This window comes from Desmodus rotundus, chromosome 3, assembly GCF_022682495.2.
Source record: "Desmodus rotundus isolate HL8 chromosome 3, HLdesRot8A.1, whole genome shotgun sequence".
Lineage (NCBI taxonomy): Eukaryota > Metazoa > Chordata > Mammalia > Chiroptera > Phyllostomidae > Desmodus > Desmodus rotundus.
Window position 1 is genome coordinate 47,650,666 of NC_071389.1, and position 19,937 is coordinate 47,670,602.

General features: G+C 44.6%; 1 protein-coding gene across 7 annotated transcripts in view; it reads right to left on the bottom strand.

Annotated features, from left to right (window-relative positions):
• Window positions 1–317: 317 nt before the first annotated feature.
• The window catches only part of GNG12 (G protein subunit gamma 12), a 121,735-nt gene continuing 102,115 nt past the window's right edge, over window positions 318–19,937 (bottom strand). For 5 of the 7 annotated variants that reach the window (XM_053920493.2, XM_053920494.2, XM_053920492.2 and 2 more), the window contains 2 exons: window positions 5,999–6,117; window positions 318–4,267 (listed from right to left, as the gene is read on the bottom strand). In XM_053920493.2, coding sequence (XP_053776468.1) covers window positions 4,142–4,267; window positions 5,999–6,091 — 219 coding nt within the window. In that variant the 5' untranslated portion in view covers window positions 6,092–6,117 and the 3' untranslated portion in view covers window positions 318–4,141. Of the gene's footprint in view, window positions 4,268–5,998; window positions 6,118–13,835; window positions 13,946–19,937 lie in introns of those variants that run through there. The other 2 variants (XM_045199509.2, XR_008426392.2) reach the window with 2 other exon arrangements.

The following is a 19,937-nucleotide window of genomic DNA, read 5'->3' on the forward strand; positions in this document are numbered from 1 at the left end:
GAATCCTTCTCAGACTTGGCTGAGACAAAGCGCTCTTTCCTCTGGGTTCTCACAGCACTGTTTTCACCCGAATTATGGCACTTCGTACAAGGCAACATAATTATCAGTTTACAATACCTCTTATTCCTGCCCTCCTCACTCTGGACTGTAAGCTTCTCATGGGCTGGAGTGTCTTATTCATTTGAGTGTCATCAGAGCCCGAGTTCAAACTCAGCAGGTGCTCAGAAAACGCTGACTGAATGAATGAAGGGAAGAGAACTGGTCTTTTAGTGGAGCCAAACACGGGCGGGATGGCGCAATGAGACACTGACCCAGTAAAGAGAGCAATGGTGCTTTAATGAAACTTCTTTCAAATCTGTGAACATATTAGCTGTGAAATAAATGCTTTATTCTTTCCAAAGGACAGGTTTCCAAACAATGATCACAGTTTTTAGGTTAATAAGAGGCTGGACAGATGAATAGCCAAAGAATGTTTTAAAATAACAAAATTCCATCAACTATATATCAAATTTACTGAGACATCAAGAGGATATATGTTTTTAGTTACATGGCTAAAAACAAGACATTATTACAGTAATCAAGTCCATAAAACTAGAAAAAAGCTGTATGACAAAAAGGCCTTTCAGAAGCTATTAAATGAGCATACACGATAGACGAATTAATTTGATATTTGAAGCAGCGTATAGCACCAACAGGCTGGCAGACGAGTAGAAGGGTAGCCACTGGACGGAGAACTACGAGGGCAGGAAGGGATCACAGCCACCATCTACTTCAAGTCCCTTGTTTTACAGATGGCAAAATGGAGGCCCAGAGAGAGGAAGCGCCTTGTCCAAAGTCACACGACACAGGGACACAGGACTGGCTAGAAAACAATCTAGGCCACCCACTTTAGATAAGCGCTCGATTTTAATATACATGTAATTCTATTTGATCCAATGTACTTTTTCCTAGTAACAGACATATCATAAAAGAAATCAGTACAATTCGTAACATACTCTGTATTATATTTATTTTATTGAGAAAGAACTGACATACAGTGTAATTCACTTCTTGGGCCTATTTAGATCTTAAACCAAAACTTGTGTAATCATTCATATGACACTGTTTTATTAGTAAATCAGCTGAGAAGAAGGTATCTGAAGAGAAAGTTTGGCACATCCTCCATTACCTAAACTAAGCTATGCCTCAAAATTACTAAATTATTGGTATGATTTTTTTCTGATGGTTTAACATAAGTAAAGTACAAAAATAGTCCAAACAAAGAGAAAGCAAAGCAGGTCTTTCCTGTAAAAGATGAGTATGGCACTTTTTATTTTAATAAGGTAAGGAAATGTAAAAACCTGATTCTTTTTAGAAAAAATGTAGTTACAACCTATAACTTGTGAATCACTTGGTATATAAAGTGTTTTCTCTCTAGGAGAACTAATGTGTTTCTGTGAAATTCTTTGGAGTCATGAAATTCTGTCTAGCGTACCTTGCCATGATCCTGAGGCCTCAGTGGGACAGAGTGATGATGAATTAATAAGGATAGAAGAAGAAGAACAACAACAAAAGATAGCTGTTAAGAGAAGCAGCATCAAAGACAAAGTATAGTTAACGTATTTAAATGGCTTCACAGACCTGAAGCCAAGAAGGTGCATGTGTATGTGTGATGTGTCATTATTGTGGTAGTTGGGAAAACATAACACATTCTGGGCATCTGTTCATTATTACCACAAACCAGCTACTGCAGAACAGTTAAACTTGGCTTCATAAGTAGGATAAAGCCTGATAAATAAAAGTGACTTCTGCATATTATATATATGTATACATATATTATATTTTTTCACATAGATGTCTAAGTTATAAGTAAACCAACATTTAGCTACAATTCACCCCCTCTCTATCCCTCTTGGGTCCAGGAGCAAAAGATTTGATTTCATTTTGTCTTGAACAGGCCATATACCTGTTCAGGAAGCTACATGACATTTATCCTCACGGCCTTTGCTCTCAGGCCGGCAAAAATAAAATGAAATCTCCTGGGACCTCAAGTCCATTCCTTATCGCTACTACCATCTTAACAAATATATAACAAAACAAATTTGTTTTCTATTAGGTAAAAGAACATGTTTTAGTACTGAATAATCTATGCCTGCTACTGAAAATGTGCACATAACTGTATAATAAACATAATTCATGAAACTATTGTAATAAGATGTACTATAAATATTTAAGAAACATTAAAAATCAGAGTGAAAATAAGATTAGTGTTTTGTAACTACCAGAAAAATATACTTATTAAAAACATGAATGTCTCCTTAAGTGAGGCATTAAATGTAAAGTTGTCTTTTTAGTGTACATTTCAAATTTCACCTTTTGAAAGGTAAAACCCTTCTCCCTCCTAAACGGGTGCCGGTAATTTACTTGGAATCGGGCTTGGTGCAGAAGGAAGCGCTGGAGGACAAGAGCATGATTCACATGGTCTTGGAAAGGTGAGGGCAGCTCACAATATTGAACAGGTAGGCGATGTGGAGAAACAATGGCTATATCTGAGCAGTTTAAAACAGTCCACAATTAATGTAATTCTCAAAGCCCAGACATTAGATTTTAAAAGGCGCTTGCACTGTAGGGCAAGATTGTACAAAACTAGGGAAAAATCCATTGTAAATAATACGTGTTTTATCCTTCACTTGTAGTTATTTTTAAGAACTAAAGATGAATTAAAATATCAAAGGCTAATAAGTGTATGGTTTGGCCCCTAGTGAGCATTTGAAAAAAAAAAAAAGAACCTCTCTTCCCTTTTGATAAAGTTAACACACTCTCTGGTCATAGGAAGGGTCCTCCTTTGGGGATTCCCCACCGGAAACTCCGAGCATGTGAGGGCTACACTCAAATCAAGGAACCCAATTCCCGGCTGCTGGAACCCTTTGGCTTAAGTCGTGTGCCACTGAATCCATGCCTCTCTTGGATGGTTCGTGGACAAGGTAGGGATGACACTGCAGCTGTTTGAAAAGAGCTGGTGTCTTGATACCTTCATGTTTTTTATGTTTCATTCCCACCATGTTCCACCCAGTTGGGCTGGGGAGGTGAACATGACCTCTGCAAGTAGATGTCCTAGGAGGTGAGGAAAGGTGAGGAAGGCAGAGAGAAAAAGAGGAGCTAAATTACAAAGTCTGGTCCGGAACAGCAGCTGGTTTTCGTACCGTCCTGCTCCTCTCTCTGCCAGGCTCCTGTGCACTTGGTCTCCTTCCCATCATTAAGGTGGAAATTTCAGAAGCGTATACCCCTAATCCAGCAAATGTGAGCCCTGGGGGCACAGCGGCCTGGTGTTCTCCTCAAGGGCGCCTTCCCCTTTTTCTAGACTCATGATTGCTGAAGCCTGAAAGGCCTCTTGTGAACGAACACCTCATGTTATAAAAGGACTTTTAGTTCAATTTTAAAATTTTAACTGGTACAGTTTATTGTAGCCTAAAAGGGTCAGCAAGAGATAACTTCATTACTTGATCACAACGAATACAACCTTTAGGATGCTCTTTACTTTTTGTACAATAACTATATGAAAAGAAGTTCTTATTCTACCTATACATAGCTTAAGATAACTTCTGAAGCTGAGGAACTGATGGTATGGAGACAGAGAAATCATAATAAGCAAATAAGCTTTGATATGTGTATATACAAAGATATATATATATATACACACACACGCACACAAACACTCCTCACCCGTGTACACTGTACAGGTTGGCACAAACCTATTAAGAACAATTAGGACATAAAGGTTTAAAGACTTAAGTTATTCTTGGCATTTTATTCTAAACAGGGGCTTAGGCAATTTAGGCCTTGATATAACTGGATCATTCATATACTTGAAAGTATGTAATTGTGTTTTATAAAAGGCCCGACGGACTTTCGTTAAGCAGGAACCCAACAGGACACCATAGTTACCAAATGGAAAACAAGATTGTTATTTTGTGTTAGATCAGTAAGCATATTTCAGAGAAAGGACAACCTGGAAAATAAAGACTTCAGAGTCCATTATTCCACGTTAAGAGCATTTTAGTTATTAGCAGTGGTTACCAAATAAGCTGAAGGTAATTTTCTTCAAGGAGCTGCTCATCATTTGATTTGCTGAGAAGAGGTGAGGGACCATTTCTCTCTTCCTCTATAAGATGATGCAAGTTTTTTTATCCTTGAAAGGGTTTTCTGAGGTTGGTATCCCCACCAGCAAAGGGTCATTCCTGGCATGCTCCTCACAGTAGGACATGAGGTCCGCTGAGGCCTTTGAAACCTGAAACGCAGACAAACCAAAGCAAACAAGCAAGAAAGAAAATACTTTATTTGCAAACTTTATAAAAGTTGTTTGAATGCTCACCCATTGGGGGGAAGACTGTCAGAAAACAGGATAACGAGAGTTTCACGGTATCAGTCCCAGATTACTTGTCACAAAGGGAAAAGGTACTTTTTATACGGTGAAATCTGGCACATAAAAGCCTCCCTAATAATCATGGGATTAAACTGACATCACGTATCTTCTAGTGTGAACACTGAGGACACGCCACGAGCTAGCTAGTGTTCCGGCCAAAACATGTAACTGGAATCTAATCGTCAGCATACAGTTCCATCTCAAGTGAGGGCCACTCTGCAAAGGCCGTGGCCTGGATTCCTCATGAATGAACTGTGTGTTAGAGAGCATTCTTAGCTGATCCTGAATATTTTCCTTGTACTCTGGTTATGTAGGAGGACGTTCTTGTACCTTGGAGAGATAGATGGTGAAGTACTTAGGGGTGAAAGTCACGATGTCTGCCAATAACTTTTAAGTGGTAAAAAGAAAAAAAATTATATGTATTTTGTGGGTATGTGTGTGCAGAGACAGAGAGCGAGCGCGCGCAAATGTGGCACAATGCTAATAACTGATGAATCTTGGTAAAGAGTATATGGGTGTTTGCTCTTACAACTCTTCCACAGATTTGAAATTTCTCAAAATAAAAAGTTGGGAGAAGGTAAGGAAAAGTATATGTGAATCAAGGGAAGGCTGTATCTTAGTTTCTGTAAAAAAAAATTGATGAGGATGCAGAACTGAGTTAACAGAATTATGGATGTGGAGCCAAAATTCTGAAGCAACAGAGCTAAATTCTACTCGAGTTTCAAGATTAACTGATTGGGCTTAGGGAAATAAAAAGAGAGACAAACTGGCATGGGAAGGTGTGGTGCCTTCCTCTGGCATGAGTTAAAAATGGAAAATGCCAGGCCCTGTTCAGAAGTCTGGGTGGGAGATCCCTTGGAAGGCTCAGATCGGTGTCCTCGGCTGAACCCTGTCAAACACAGCAGAGCCTGCCTCCTATTTGGAAGACAGGTGACTATCTCCAGGCCAGGAGAAGTTTATCAGGTGACTGCTTCAGTTTCTAGGAAACAGCATTACTCACAACATTCCAGGACATTCACTGCCTTGTCCTTTCTTGGGACTTTGAAGGAGAAAGACTCCAAAGTCAGGTGACCTCACAAATACTCTCCAGTTTCTTCCAGATCTTAACTAAGGCTGGCATTACTCACCCTGAGTGCAGAATGTGGTCCCTAAAGTCCACACACATTTAAAAAGCTGCATTCTCCTAAATAGGAGACCCCAATTGTTGACTTGTTATGCTCGCTGATAAATCCAGAACACTTAATACATTCCAGAGGGGTGATGAGGAATCCCTGTCTCAACGTAAAACACAGTGATCACAGGCCTTGACCATGTTTGTTCAGGGAAGGCAGGTCCTCAGGAAATCCTGTCACCGGTTTTAGGTTTTCTGTCCAAATAGAGAGGCTAACTTAGACACTTTGGCTCCCCAGTGCTTTTGAAACGAGGCCTGTGCTAGGTAGAAATGAAAGATAAGATTCTAAAACTCTCAGCTTGCTCTAGGAAAATCCTGGCAGCAAGCTGCATTAAATAGCATTACCTTCTCTGGAACGTGGCCTAGCCTTCGGAGAGTGAGGGAACTGGTTAGAAAACACGCACAGGCCAGTCAAACCATCGTACCTTTATTCTTTCAATGGAGGCTTCTAGTCTTAACTGCTGCACAGTCCTCCTTGCCTGGGTGATGTTGTTGGTGCTGGCTGTTTTGCTTGACATCTTCAGTTACTGTTTTTACCCGAAATCTGAAAAGAATTTTTAAAAAGGTGAGTAACAGTCATCTTTAAGTTGTTTAAACATTTACAATGCTTTGCATTGCCTTAGGGGGGAAAGAATGCATTTCCCCAGTCAACAACTTCTGTGAGGTAGGTAGTTACTAAAATAACCCTTGGCCTTGAGTAGTGGTCTTGGTGTCTAAGCCTGTTACCCATCTGAGCACCTTCATACATCTTTCGTCTGCAGAAAGCCAGTACTAGTTAGCAGTTTAATCCATGCACCTCACGCACAGCATAGAGTAGCCTTTTGGAGGATTTTCTAAAGGGAAACAAATGCACATAAACATTTGCAGTAGTTGGGGGTCTCCAGCAAATGTGAGCATGTGTAGCCAGAGGCCACGTTCCACACGCAGTTAACGCTACCGCTATGTGCTTTAATGGAAAGTTTGGTTTGATTTCCTTTTGGCTCCCTTACCCAACTATTACAAGGATGCAAGGACTGGCAGCAGAAAAGGGCAAAAGACAGTGCCTCTGGAGAACTCTGCACAAAGGGTGCATTTTTAGGTCCTATCATGAAAAAGTGGAAACTTCTCACCTGGGAGATTCTCAACAGACAGATCCACAAATGTCAAAATCAGATACACAGAACAGCCTTAAAGTCTGTATATTTAATGAAATTTAACCATTCCCTCCTTTGGCCTCCCTGGCCTCCACCTGGCAGCCAGGACACTTGCTAATCCTGTACCCACCACACATTCATGGGCTGACTCTCCTCTCAGGCTCCAAAGCCCTTGAATTCTAGGCTCCCCTCATTCTCTTTTTCCCCAGCCACCTAGTGAAAATCAAAGGAAACCTCCTGGACCTTGAGCTTCAACCCAGCTGGTGGTCCAGTGGCATAGCCTAAGAGGAAGGCAGGCTGCTGAAGAGCGCTGTCTGGTGCCCCTGCCACACACAACTAAGTTCTCTCTTGGCTTAGTAGCAATTGGAGGAAAATGCAGAGCTGGCAGGCCTGGTAGCATTGTGGCAGTTCTATGACTCATAGGAGCAGGTGGATGGTAGGTGTGCTTTCTTGGAGCTGTGCAAGGGCTCAGCAAAGTCTCAGGACACCACGGCGCCGGTAGCAAACCCAGACTATCTCAACTTTGTGGAGGGGCCGCAGCTGCACAAAGCATATCTGCTCTAAAGGCTTACATCAGACAAGGCTGCGCAAACACAGGCAACCCACAGGCTCCACAGTGTCCACCCGAGTTCCACACTGAGAATGCTCCCAGTGGCTGAGTTCAAGGACTTGGGTAGAGCTTGTAGCCTCTGAGATCAGAGGCAGCTTTGGCTCAAATGCACAAATAAAACTGTGTGCAGAACTTGGAAAATCCAGCCTAATCAGCAAGCTTCACATTCCTGAGTTTGGACCCTGCCTCTGCTACATACTAGCTGGATGAAACTGGTCACCGAAGCAGGTGACTTAACCTCCATGAGCCCGAGTTTTCTCTTTTGTAATATAAGAATACTATTGTGTTTGAGGATTTAACTTGCTGATGCACACGTAGTGTTTAGTGTAGGACCAAGGCACTCACTCTATAGGCAGCAGCTGCTATTATATTTATCCTTGGGGGTCTCCCCTCACACAGTGAATCGAAATTTCCCTGTACCTGTCTGCCTCCCCTGGTCAATGAGCCTCAAGGGTTTTGACTGGCTGGGTCTGGTAAGCTACGGGCATCAGCCCTCCCCCCCCCCCCCCACCTTTTTTTTGAGCATCTCTAGGCCATTCTGCCACACTCCAGTGTCAGGACAGAATGAAATGACTCATAATATCCAACAGAAAATTCCCCTAAAATAAAGAAGCTCTAGTAGTGCAGGAAACTGGGAGGAGGAATGCTGGGCAGGGCAGGGAGGCCTAGGCCTAGGGTGACCTCGTTTCAATACATTCTCTGACCAGCTGCCTCTTCCTCAGATTCTTCAGTCATCCTGCCCCACCCAAAACAGAGGCTTAGGATCTCCTCCCGGTGATCTGGCTCACACCCAGCGGCCTGGCTTAGCCCGTTTCAGTGCTCCCAGACCAGGGCTTATTAACAGAGCTTTTGAAAGGGAACCCAAGTGGTAGGCAACCTCACTGTGAAAAGTATGAAGTGCCCTGATTCACGCACGCTGGTTCCATATTTTGTTCCCCGTAGCACGTTGAACTGGCCCTGCCAGCTGGCCCCAGTTCTGAGGACTGGCCCCCCCAGCCTCTAGAAGGCGAACATGATACCCTTTCTGAGTAGCCTGTGGTCTCCCGGCTGCACCCTAAGGACTTTCAAAATGTTCTCTTTGCATGAGAATAACGCCAAGCATTCTCCTCTTCTTCTCAACCTCCAGGGCATTGAGTTTCCAAGGCCTGGGCAAGTCTTCCTGTAACTTCGGAACAGTCCACACAGATCTGGACGGGCTCAGTCATTGCTCCCACCCACAGGGCCTTAAGCAAATAGTCCACAGTCAGGCTCTATTTATAAAATGTTCGGGTAGGCCCCTCTAAAATTGGTGAGAAACTTTGCATCTAGGACATGGAGGCCTGTCTTACTTCCTGACTGTATTACAGTCATGATTAAAAACAGCTTGCAATCCCCAATGCACACTCGCCAGCGTGGCTCCTTGCAGCTTCCCCTCATTCCCACATCTGTGTTCTGACCAGCCCCTTACAGCCAGCCTGCCCTGTCACCCAGACAGCTTCTCCTCTGCTTCAGGTAGAGTGCCATCCCCTTCTGGCCTGCCAGCTAGCTGCTCTCAGGCTCCCAGCTCAAATACAATGCCTCTTTTCAAAGAATATAATCTTATTATAACATTCTTCCTGTGGAGAATCAGATCCAAATTATATTATTTCAATTTAAGAAGTTGAGTTGCCTCATGTCTATGCAAGGAGGGCCATTGCTGTTTGATTCTTGAGTGGGAGGTGTGCAGAGGGGCTAAAGGTCTAGATGAGGATCTACTTCTAACTTACAGCTGCTGCTTAGCATCTCAACAGCTGGGCTGAGGCAGAATCACAGGGAGAGCCTGGGAAACAAATATCTCTGAACATCTCTGCACCTTCAGAGGGTTTTCTTCGGTCTTCCCCTAATGTCAAGTATGTCTGGCTGCTTGTGCTACTAGGTGGATGAAAAAGCATGCTTTATTCTTACTCCGAGGATAGCTTCCAAGGCAAACAATAGCTGCTATTTGTATGGATCTTAGACTGCACATGGTGCGTTCACACGCATTGGTCCATGAAGTCTTGCTATAATTCCAAAAGATATATTACTATATCACCCTTGTTTTATAGATGAGGTAACTGAGGCTAGAGAAACTTGCTCCAAGTAAGCCTAGCTTGTAAGCCTTTTCATCCCAGAAGCCACACTTCCCACTGTAGCAAGGAAAGGATGCAATTCCAAATGATTTGATTCACAGTCAGGTCATCACTGAACAGTCCCTGATATGTTCCTAATCCCGGTGACCTTGACGCTCCATGACCTGGAGTTGCGAGCTTGCTGATTGCCTCATGTTTGTGCAATACCCCTTCTGGAGCTAAAGGTATCACCTGCTTGTCTGTCTCGTGCCCTGGAGGACAGGCCTCCCCTCTCCTATCCACAAGCCGAGCAAGAATGTTGTTGCTGCTGTTGACTGAGGTCAGCATCTGGAGATCTTGAGCCACCAGAGCTCGGTCCCACCCAGAAGGCCTGTGCATACCTGTGCAGACCCCCCCATTTGATAAAACTCTGGCTATCGCTTCTGTAGCCTTGTTTTCCCTTTTGCATGTGGCTGGCTTGAATAAATATACATAGTATTTAGTTATTCGAATAATTTGCATTGGTTTTAATGCTGTTGTTCATCTGAATTCTCAGGATCCTAGATATTCCTAGGAACAAGATGTTCTGTTAGGGAAATATGAGCATTGTAATCTTTGTCTAGAGAGACCTGAAACAGGGCGAGAAGGGTGGAGGTGGAGAGTGTCGTGGAGCACGCTGCTCCGGGACACGCGGGCACCAGGGAGCACCAGGTTCTGCAGCACAAGTCATCATGGCCTGGCCAGTAATTGAACCACTGGAGTGAAGCCAGCGTTCATGAGCAAACACACCCCTTGTGGCTGTAATAAAAGAGCAAGCCAAAAAAAAAAAAAAAAAAAAAAAAAAAAGACAACAGGCTTCCACTTCCCCTCTGATCTTGCCTTCAACTGTCAGGATATTACTCCAGCTCCTCGTCTGTCCCCTCATTTGTTAAAGGGGAGACAATACCTCTCTCAGAGGGTTGTCGGCAGGGCAGACAGGAGTGCCTATCAGTAATGCACCCTGTACATACAAATGCTTAAAATGCCGGGCCTCTAGGCTTGTTAATAAGACAAAAACCATGTATTTGGCAAAACACAAGAGAAAAATTCAGACAGCTAAAGAAGAATGTCAAGGTCATATGACCCCGTGGCAACACCTTTCTGATACGGCAGGACATGTGGGAAGTGCAGAGTCGAGACCTTTAGAACAGTTTTTCATGTTTTCATGAAAACGTGACTTATTTTCTGTCAGAGCCCATTGGCTGAATGCATCCCACAGATGTGTTTGGTTGGGCCCCACAAAGGGTTAACTCAGTAGTATCTGTGTGTTTTAACTTTAAAGTGGTTGTCAACATTTGAAAAAAAATGGACCTATTTCACTTTAAAGGGATGAAAGATGTCTGGAAAAATTAGAGAAATCTCACAAATGGGGGGTGGGATCTGAGCAGTGGCCATCTCTTTAACGTCTGCGGGCACATGTGCTGGGCCCTCTATCTGACCTTGTGACGTGGCCTTCCTGTATACTACGCCTTGGCTATTTAGTTTCAGACAAATGCCAGGATTAGGCCAGGGGACTTGAGCTCACTCCTACCCCTGCCACCACCTATCTTTGGGAACCTAGCTAGGAATGGTCACCTCTCTGAGCCTCAATTTTCCCATGGGAAAAATAGGGGATAATAATACTTTTGTATCTCAAAGGACTGTTAAGAACATCAGATAATATACGCATGTGAGTGTAATAAATATAAAGAGTACTTTGGCTAAGCGTTAAGTACATGCACCCGCTAATCACATCCCATGTGAAGTGCTCCAGCACTCTGCAGCCCCCCAGCACTCTGCAGCCCCTCCAGCACTCTGCAGTCCCCCAGCACTCTGCAGCCCCTCCAGCACTCTGCAGTCCCCCAGCACTCTGTAGCCCCCCCAGCACTCTGCAGCCCCCCTAGCACTCTGCAGTCCCCTAGCACTCTGCAGCCCCCAGCACTCTGCAGCCCCCCAGCACTCTGCAGCCCCCCCAGCACTCTGCAGTCCCCCAGCACCCTGCAGTCCCTGATGGTTGGGGCTGAGCAGCTGCCCGCCCTCCTCGGGTGCCTTGCTGACTGCAGGGGTGGAAAGTAACACACCGCTTCTCCTGGTGGTAACGGGATTTGTGCCCGACTCATATGGTGAAGTCCTAACCTCCAGTAACTCAGAATGGACTCTATCTGGAAAGTTAAAATGAGACCATCAGAGTGGGCCCTAATCTAATAGGACTGGTGCTTCATAAGAAGAGGGAATGTAGACACAGGCACAGGGGATGAGCGCGTGAAGACACAGGGAGAAGAAAGCCATCTATGAGCTAGAGAGGCCTCAGAAGAAACCAACCCTGCCCACACCTTGTGCATAGGCTTCTACCCTCCAAAACACTGAGAAAATGAGTTTCTGTTGTTCGAGCCACCCAGTCTAGAGTTCATTGTTATGGCAGCCAGACCCAACTACGACATCCAGGTTCTCAAGCAGCTGGCGCTGTGGATGATGGAAGGGAGAAGGCCAATTTCTTGCTGTTGGCTCATTTCTGCTGGCAAGCAGGGTGGTGGGCAGGTTGCTCTTTGTGGAGGTGGTGGTGTCAGGTGTTCAGTCACTGGAATATGGTGCTAAGAAGCTATGGGGTTGCAGCTGCCTCCCAACTCTTCACTTTCTGCCTGGCCCTGGGGCCCGTTCTGCAGTGAGGTCTGGAAGTTGGTCCCGAGGGCTCCGTCCGGAGCCTGCTCCTCTGGGCCTTCCACTGATTGTGCAAGCACCCCATCCCCTGTGCTAAAGCCCATTCTGCTAACGTTGCCAAGAGCGCTTTCTGTTTGCTGTAGCTGATTCCTGGCTGATGCACGACTGTTAATGTGCCGTTTTGTGATCTGTAAATAACTCACAAAGATCAACTATGATTTCTATTAATATCATGCCATTATTGCTGAACACACTAAACTCTAAGACTTGCAAAGAGGGAGAGGTAAAGCAAAATTCTTTTTCTCCTTCTCCCCAACCAAAGCTCCCAGGCCATGGGGCCAAGAGTAGCTGAACCTGTGACCAGAGGCCCACCCCCCACCCCCCTCCAGTTCTGACAGCAAAGAGCAAAAAGAACAGAATGTCTGTGGGGGAGGAAAATGAGAGAGAGACGAGGAAAAACTGCATGGAGCAGAGGAAAACGTGGTTAGGGGTGGGGAGGAGAGGGGGCCAGAGCTCTTCTAAGAGAAGTTAACAGAGGCTCAGAACCAGCAGAATGCAAAAGAACAGAGAACAGCTTTCTCTCTCTAGTCCTCAACAGAGCTCACCCTCTGAAAGGAAGGAGTGTGCTTTCATACCTGCAAGCCCTTCTGAGGTCCTTGCCTGGTACCCTTGATGAGCTCATTTGCCCTGCCATCCAGGGCACGTTAATAATGATGATGATGATGTTGCTGTTGTACTGATAAAAGAGGATAACTACGACCATATTTCAGTACCTAGTATGTGCCAGGTAAGTAAATTCCATGAATCACTGCATTTAATACTCTTAGAGATGGGTTCTTTTATCATTCCTATTTTACAGACAAAGCAAAGAGTGGTCAAAAAAGTTGCTGAGGATTACACTGATTTAAGTGGCAGAGCTGGGACTCTGTGCCACCGGACTCTCAAGGTCATCCTCTTAATTACTCCTCTGTACTGCTTGCCTCTGAACATCAAGGGTACAAGAAAGAAGTTGGCAGGAAGCAGGGACAAGTGTGAGCCAGGATTGCTGGACAAAAGAAGACCTGGGCTCCATTTAGGGCCCGGTGCTCACCCCATAGGTGGTCTCCACAGCAACGACAGCACTAAGTGTGCAGTTCCGTGGCCTCAGGAGAATACCTGAGTGAGAATTGGTTGCTCTTATTTGAAAGGAGAACTGCCCCAGATTCCAGGTAAGACTATTGCCAAAGAACAGGATGATCCCATCCTCCTCCCATGCCTTAACGAACCTGGCAGGGAACCATGAGAATGAGCCAATCCTGGGTAATAAATCCAGAGGAGAGAGCTGCAGAGCCTGAGCAGCGGGTTCCTAACTTCACCGTGTTATCTAGAACACTGGGGGCACTCGGCAGGTCTGTGGCAAGGCCCAAGAATCCGTATTTAAAAGCTTCCTAGGTGATTCTGATATAATAATGCTTCCTCTGCCTTTTAGTTCTCCCCATGTTTATATCTCCCTGGGTATTAGAACCTACCCATTTAAAAGAATGTCCCTTCCTATCTAAGCTTACTTTTTCAAAGCTCTGAACAAGCCCTCAAAAATTCTAATTTTTTAAATAATGACCTTAACCTACAGGATTAAGAACCCTTCAGTTTGAAATGGCTCTTAATCATTTAATGTAATTCTTTGCTACAATAGTCTAACTTTGTTTTCTTAACTGCTTCATCCTCCTGGAAATTGTTTCCTCCCTGGCTTCAGGGATGCTAGCCTCCCCTTCCCTGCCTGTGCAATGACACTCCTTACCACAGCTCTCGTTGCTTCTTCGGACTTGGTTTTCTTAGGGGCTCGGTCATGGGGACCTGGCGTGGCCGACTGCACGAGGGCTTTTACAGTCAGACTGTGTTCAAGTCCTGGCTCATTGCTTTCTATAAGTTGCTTTAGTTCTGATTTTCAGTTCCCTCATCTATGAAATAGGAAGGGATAAGAATAGTGCCTACCTCACAGGGTTATTACCAGGAGGAAATGAGAGAACATACACAAATTACCCAGCACCTGCCTGACCCGCACTGGCCCTCAGTTACGGGAGATGAATTTCTACCCTGATGACTTTAGCTACAACCTGTGCATTCCACACATAGCGCTGGCCCTTTACCTTACTCTAATGGCTAAATGAAAGCCTATTTAAATTTACACTCAAGTGGTGCACAGTTGCTTCAACCACAACACGCCTAAACCCCGTGCAACATCCCTGCCTGCCCCAACCTTTCTGATGTCCCTTTCTCCGTGAGTGACACCAGCACTGTCCGGGTCACTGAGGCATCTTTTTGCCTCGGCCCTCCTTCTAATTCCTTAGACCGAGTAAGTGCTGTCCAATAGAAGTGTGGGATTTTAAGTTTTGTAGTGGCCACAACAAAAAAGAAAACGAAAACTGGGAAACTGACTTGGATTTGGACTAGCCGCACATGCAGTGCTCAATACTTCTAGTGACTGCCTAATCAGACGGTGCAACCTGAGACCCCAGCACTTTCCAAATTTTCTTGGTTCTTACTTTGACGACGGCCCCGTTTTTATTTTCCCCACTCTCCTGGCTTGTATTTTACCTCAGTACTGGCTCCCAGCACCTCAAGTTACAGCTATTATGTCAGCCTCAGAGCGGAACTCGTGCCCCTCACTCTTTCCAACCTCGTCGCTCCTCGACTACTCCACTTGGATAGAGTACCGCTTGCAGCTTATTTTCCTGTCTGAAAAAATGGGTTCCCCAGTACCCCCGTAGAAAGTCCAAAGGGCTCAGCTTTACAGTCCAAATCCTCCCTAATATTTCTGCCACCATAATTGAAATCCTACTCATAAAGACGGCGTGTCACACTGCATGGCGCGTACCACACACCGGCCACCAGACTATGTGCCAATCACTGTCCAGATGTTATCCTAATGAATCCTCACTCTGCATCTGTGAGGGAGGTTCTATTCTCATCCCCATTACAAATGAACACACTGGGGCACAGAGGAGTTGAGTACATGCCTGGTGTCAGACAGCAAGCTGCTCGGTTGGGGCTTCAGCCGAGGTAGTCTGACTGCGGACGCTGGGCCCCAAGTCTCTATGCTCTATCTACTCCTGTAGTGTCGGGGGCCGTCACCCCATTCCCTGGCTTTGTGGGCTGCGTTTACAAGTCCTGCCCATGAGTGTCTGCCCTAGTTCTCTGTCTGCTTCTTTTGGCTATTTAAATTCTCTCTTCTTTTAGGCTTTTGTTCACATTTTAACCTCTTCCAGGAAGGTCTCCCTGACTACTTTTGCTTATAGTCATTATCCCCTTTGTGAATTCCTGCTATAGGCTTAAAGCTCAGGGGTTGAGGACCTCTAAGGGGCTGGCCCATGCATGAGAGAGGCAGTGGGGTGGTTTGCGCACGAACTCCCTAAAATTGTATGCAAAATTCAGTTGTGGGTGCTTATTTTATTCTTCCCAAAGTGATGATGATCAGGCTCTCAGAGGGACCCAAAACACCATTTATTTTGTTGCTTAATCGTATGTTATTTAATGCTTATTGTTACATAACTGACTGTGAAGACTGTCTTCTCACTAACCTATGGGAAGTTTAGCTCGATAATAGTGGTATAACAATTGCATTTACACATTACTTAACTGTGTGCCAGCTGCTATGTCAAGTACCCTCTACAGGTATTAGTTCCTTTAACAGAATCTGCAACCATGGAGGTTGAATTGATCATATCCATTGAAGCTCAGGAAGATTAAATAATTGGCACAAGACAAGACAGCTAGTAAGTGGTAGAAACAGGATTTAAATCCAGATCTTTCCTTCCTCAAAGCCATGCCCTTAACCATGCCATCTTCTCTCTCACTTTGACTAATGCAGAGAATGGGGCCTCCGCAAATACTTGGGTTAGATTAGGACACGCGATGTAGCAACCAACACATCAGCCAGCTCGAACCTCTCACCCTGGGGTGTTCATGTACACAGTGTTTGTTTCCTGGAAACAGGATACACCCTGCTCACCTTCCCACAAATATCCTGCAAATGCTGAGTGTTCTAAGCCAAAGGTTACCCACCTGCTTGGTTCCTTACTTAGCTCTGAGACTTGGGGGTGGAGTCCCATGCACTTAATTAAAGCCGGTTGCTGGTGCTGTGAACTTTCACCTCCAGCACTGTGTGGCACCCGGATTCCAAGGGCAGTGCTGCTTTGCCATACCATGCCCCAAACAGGTTTTCCTCCAGGTGAAGGGAGGTCTGGGGGGAAGAGGCTCTCTGACGGTGACCTGCAGAGGTGCAGGAGCCAGCCCCTTCCAGGATGTGCGGGCCCAGGGTCCAGACAGGCAGAGAGGCATGTGTTTACAGTCAACGCGGAGGCTGACCTTTACAAACAAGCTGGCCCCTGCACCGGAGTGGCTACAGTGATTGAGCCATGGTTTGCTCAGATCTGTGTGGCTGACTTAAGATAGCTGGATGTCTGATTTGCTTGTTGAAGAACGAATGAATAAATGAATTGATGAATGCAACCACTATTTAAAATATCGAAAACAAAAGCTAACATATCCACAGTGCTTTTTCTGTGTCAGGCACTATGTTAAAAGTTCATATAAAGTTATTTTATTTACTCTTCCTAACGTCCCTGAAAAAGAACTTATTATTTCATTAACTAGTTTTCAAATTTTGAAAGGATATATGCATAAGGTAAAAACTGTAAATAGTCCTGGAGGGTATAAACAAAAACTAATTGTCCTACTCTAGACTCCCTGCCAGGCGTCACTGTTGTTGGCTTCTCTGTTTCTTTCTGAAGATGCCCCATGCATATACAAACATGATTATCATATATCTGTCTTAAAAAATATAAACAAGAGCATGCTATATGCATTGCTCTGTACTCTGCTTTTTATTTTAATTTACATTACATTCCAGAGGTCATGGCGAAGGTATTATTGACCCACTTTCCAATAAGGAAACCGAAGCTCTCAAGGATACCTAGTGAGTCATGAGTGAGTGAGTGCTGGGGCTGCCAGCAGCCGGGTGCTGAGGAGAGAAGGGGGGCTGATCAGCGAAGCAGAAGACTATAGTCCTGCCCTCGAAGGGCTAATTGTTTTGGGGGGCAAACAAGATGGTATGAAGTGAGAGAATGATTTCCAAAGAAGGTAAGAACAAATCCAAGACACAGTTCCACTGCACCCCGAGGTGCTAAGCATTTGGGAAGGGACAAAGCGACTCTGTCACAGGAGCTAGGATAAGAGAGGGAGTTTGGGAAGGCAGGGCCAAAGTCAAAGCTGTATAGATTATGTTTAGTTAAAAATATATTTTACCCAGATAACACACTGGAAGTATGTACTCCAAAACGTAACTATTGCTAGATGGTAAGAATGTTAGGGGATTTATAGAGTTTTCATGCATTCCAACAGTTTTTAAATTTTTATTTTTCAGTCTTAATAGCTAATATTTAATAGTACTTACAACTGCTGAGCATTGTTCTAAGAGTTTACAGATGCTAAGTTATTTAATCCTCAAAATGACGCTATGAGGTTGTTACTACTGTTTTCCCCAATTTAGGATTAAGGAAGGGAGGGCAGCAGAAGCTTAGAACACAGCCAAGGTCAGAGAGAAGGTAAGTACAGGGGCCAGCACTCTGATGCCCACAGCTGGGCTCCAGAGGCTGTGTTCTTAACCACGTGATACTTTTATGATTAAAAAGAAAAACCCCAGTGATTGTTATCCACAAAACCAGGAGGAACAGCAAGTTACTAGTCACTTTATAGGGAAAAGGAAGGCGAGGGAGCAAGCACAGCTCATGGGACTTGGTGATGAGGGCTTCTTGGGGAGCTCTGCGCTAGGGGTGAACACAGTATGAAGGACATGGAGGTCAAATGATAAGCGGCCTAGAAGAGAACTATTACTTAAGGAAGTTAGGTGGTGAGTGTAGGGGAGTATTTAGAGAAATGTGGTAGTATGGTTAGGACAAGGAATTAATGGAAAGTTTTAGGAGGCGGATTGTTTTAAGAAATGGTGGTCCTGCGAGCATTTTCAAAAGCAGAGGAGGAGTTCTGATGAACCAGGGAGAGAGTGCAGGTGCTAGAGAGAGGTTGGCGACAGCCAGGCAGCAGGGCTCGGGACTGAGCGTGGCAATGAGGATGAGCAGGGGCTGAGAAAAGGAGACCCCACCAACCCACAGGTGGAAAGGCAGGGGAACACGGCACCAAGAAGCTCAGCCTAAAAGTCTAAAAGGTGAGGAGAAAAGGGAAACCAACTCCCAATGCATGCAACAGTCCTGGAATCTCTCAGACATCCCCCTGAGCAAAGGGAGCCAGTCCCCAAAGAGCACAACCTGTCTAATCCCATTTACATAAAGTTCAAGACAAAACTAATCTGGGGTGATAGAAACTAAAAGAGTGGATTGCATAAGCAGGGAGACAGATGAAGCAAGAACGGCTACGAGTTAGTTTTGCTAATTGTTGAAACTGGGTGACAGGTACACGGGATGACTTCTACTTTTGTACGTTTGAAAATTTCAAGAATACAAAGTTAAAAGTAAAATTCTATGATCTTAAACCCTTCAATGCCTATAACATAATAATTATTAACACTATAAGATGAACTCTGTCATTAAAGAATGTAAGGTACGTTAATTATTATCTACTATTTCCTCCTCCGGATCTGGCAAGGATGGCCAATGTCCACAGTGCAGAGGAAGTAATTGCCTTTTGAGGAGGCACAGATGGGATTAAAACAGCCAGGACTTGGCGCTTTGCCCACTTTACACAGCGCTCAGGCCCTGGGTCACTGAGGGCATCGTTTCAGTGGCCAGGAAGCATCTCTTCTTGCGTGTACCCACAGAAAATGAAAGGCCCCGACACTGGCCAGACACCTGTACCTTGAACACGTCTAAAGATTACAAAATTACAAAAGATACTTAATTTGTCTTTATCTCACCTTCTCCCAAGAAACATGCCCTTACTTCTTTCGAACATGTCTGGACTTGGTAGCTACTTTGAGGAAAAGCAAAGTCTATCGAATTCCTGGGATGACCAGCAAAATGAACATAATACGTGGCTCTCACTGTTAAAGTACTTGTTTTGAGCCTCACAGTACCTAAAAGTCTATATATATTCAAGGGAAAAGTGCTGAAGATATTCAGAGGGAATTCTCCCTCTGAAAGCAAGCTTGCTGAGTGACTCCTCTTTAAAGTAAAAGTTACTTGGAGGCAAACATGGAATAGGAACCAAGTCATTGCAGGTCCAAACGGAATCAGCAACATCAATGCAGTTTAAAACAACCTGCACCCAAAAGGCGCCCTTCCACTTCACTTCAGCTCACGGAGTATTGTAAAATTTCAGAATGTCTCCAGTTCATCTTAAAGAGTAATATAAAATTCCCCAGAAAGATGAATTAATTCAGATTCATTAATAGTTTTCTCTAAATGAGATATAGCACTTTTGTGAAAGAGGGTTGAGTTAAACACATCAAATTGCGACAGGCATTGCTGAAAACGATGGGAAAGATGACACCAATTTAAATACACAGCATGTCACACACTGCCAACAATTTGCTTACTGCGTGTTGTTCTCTTAAGCTCGAGAGTTTCACAAAACAAGATCTTCAACTGAAATGCAGTGGGAAAGATGTTTGCCCTTAAGCCCCGAGAAAGAGTTTCTATGGCTACTCTCAGCCCCAGACCTTTTGGGCTAAAACAACCTCAAATATTCTGCTTCTTTTGGTGTACAAGTCACTTTCCAGACCAGGAGTCCCAAGAATTGGCTTTAAAACTACGGTCATCATACTTCTCTCACAAATGTTGACATCTCCTTTAAACCCAGCAGAGCCCTTCTCTAAGTCTAATCCTCTACGTGATGGTAGTCCCCGGAGGCCAAGCACCCCATATTACATAGTTCTCTCCCTCTTCCATAT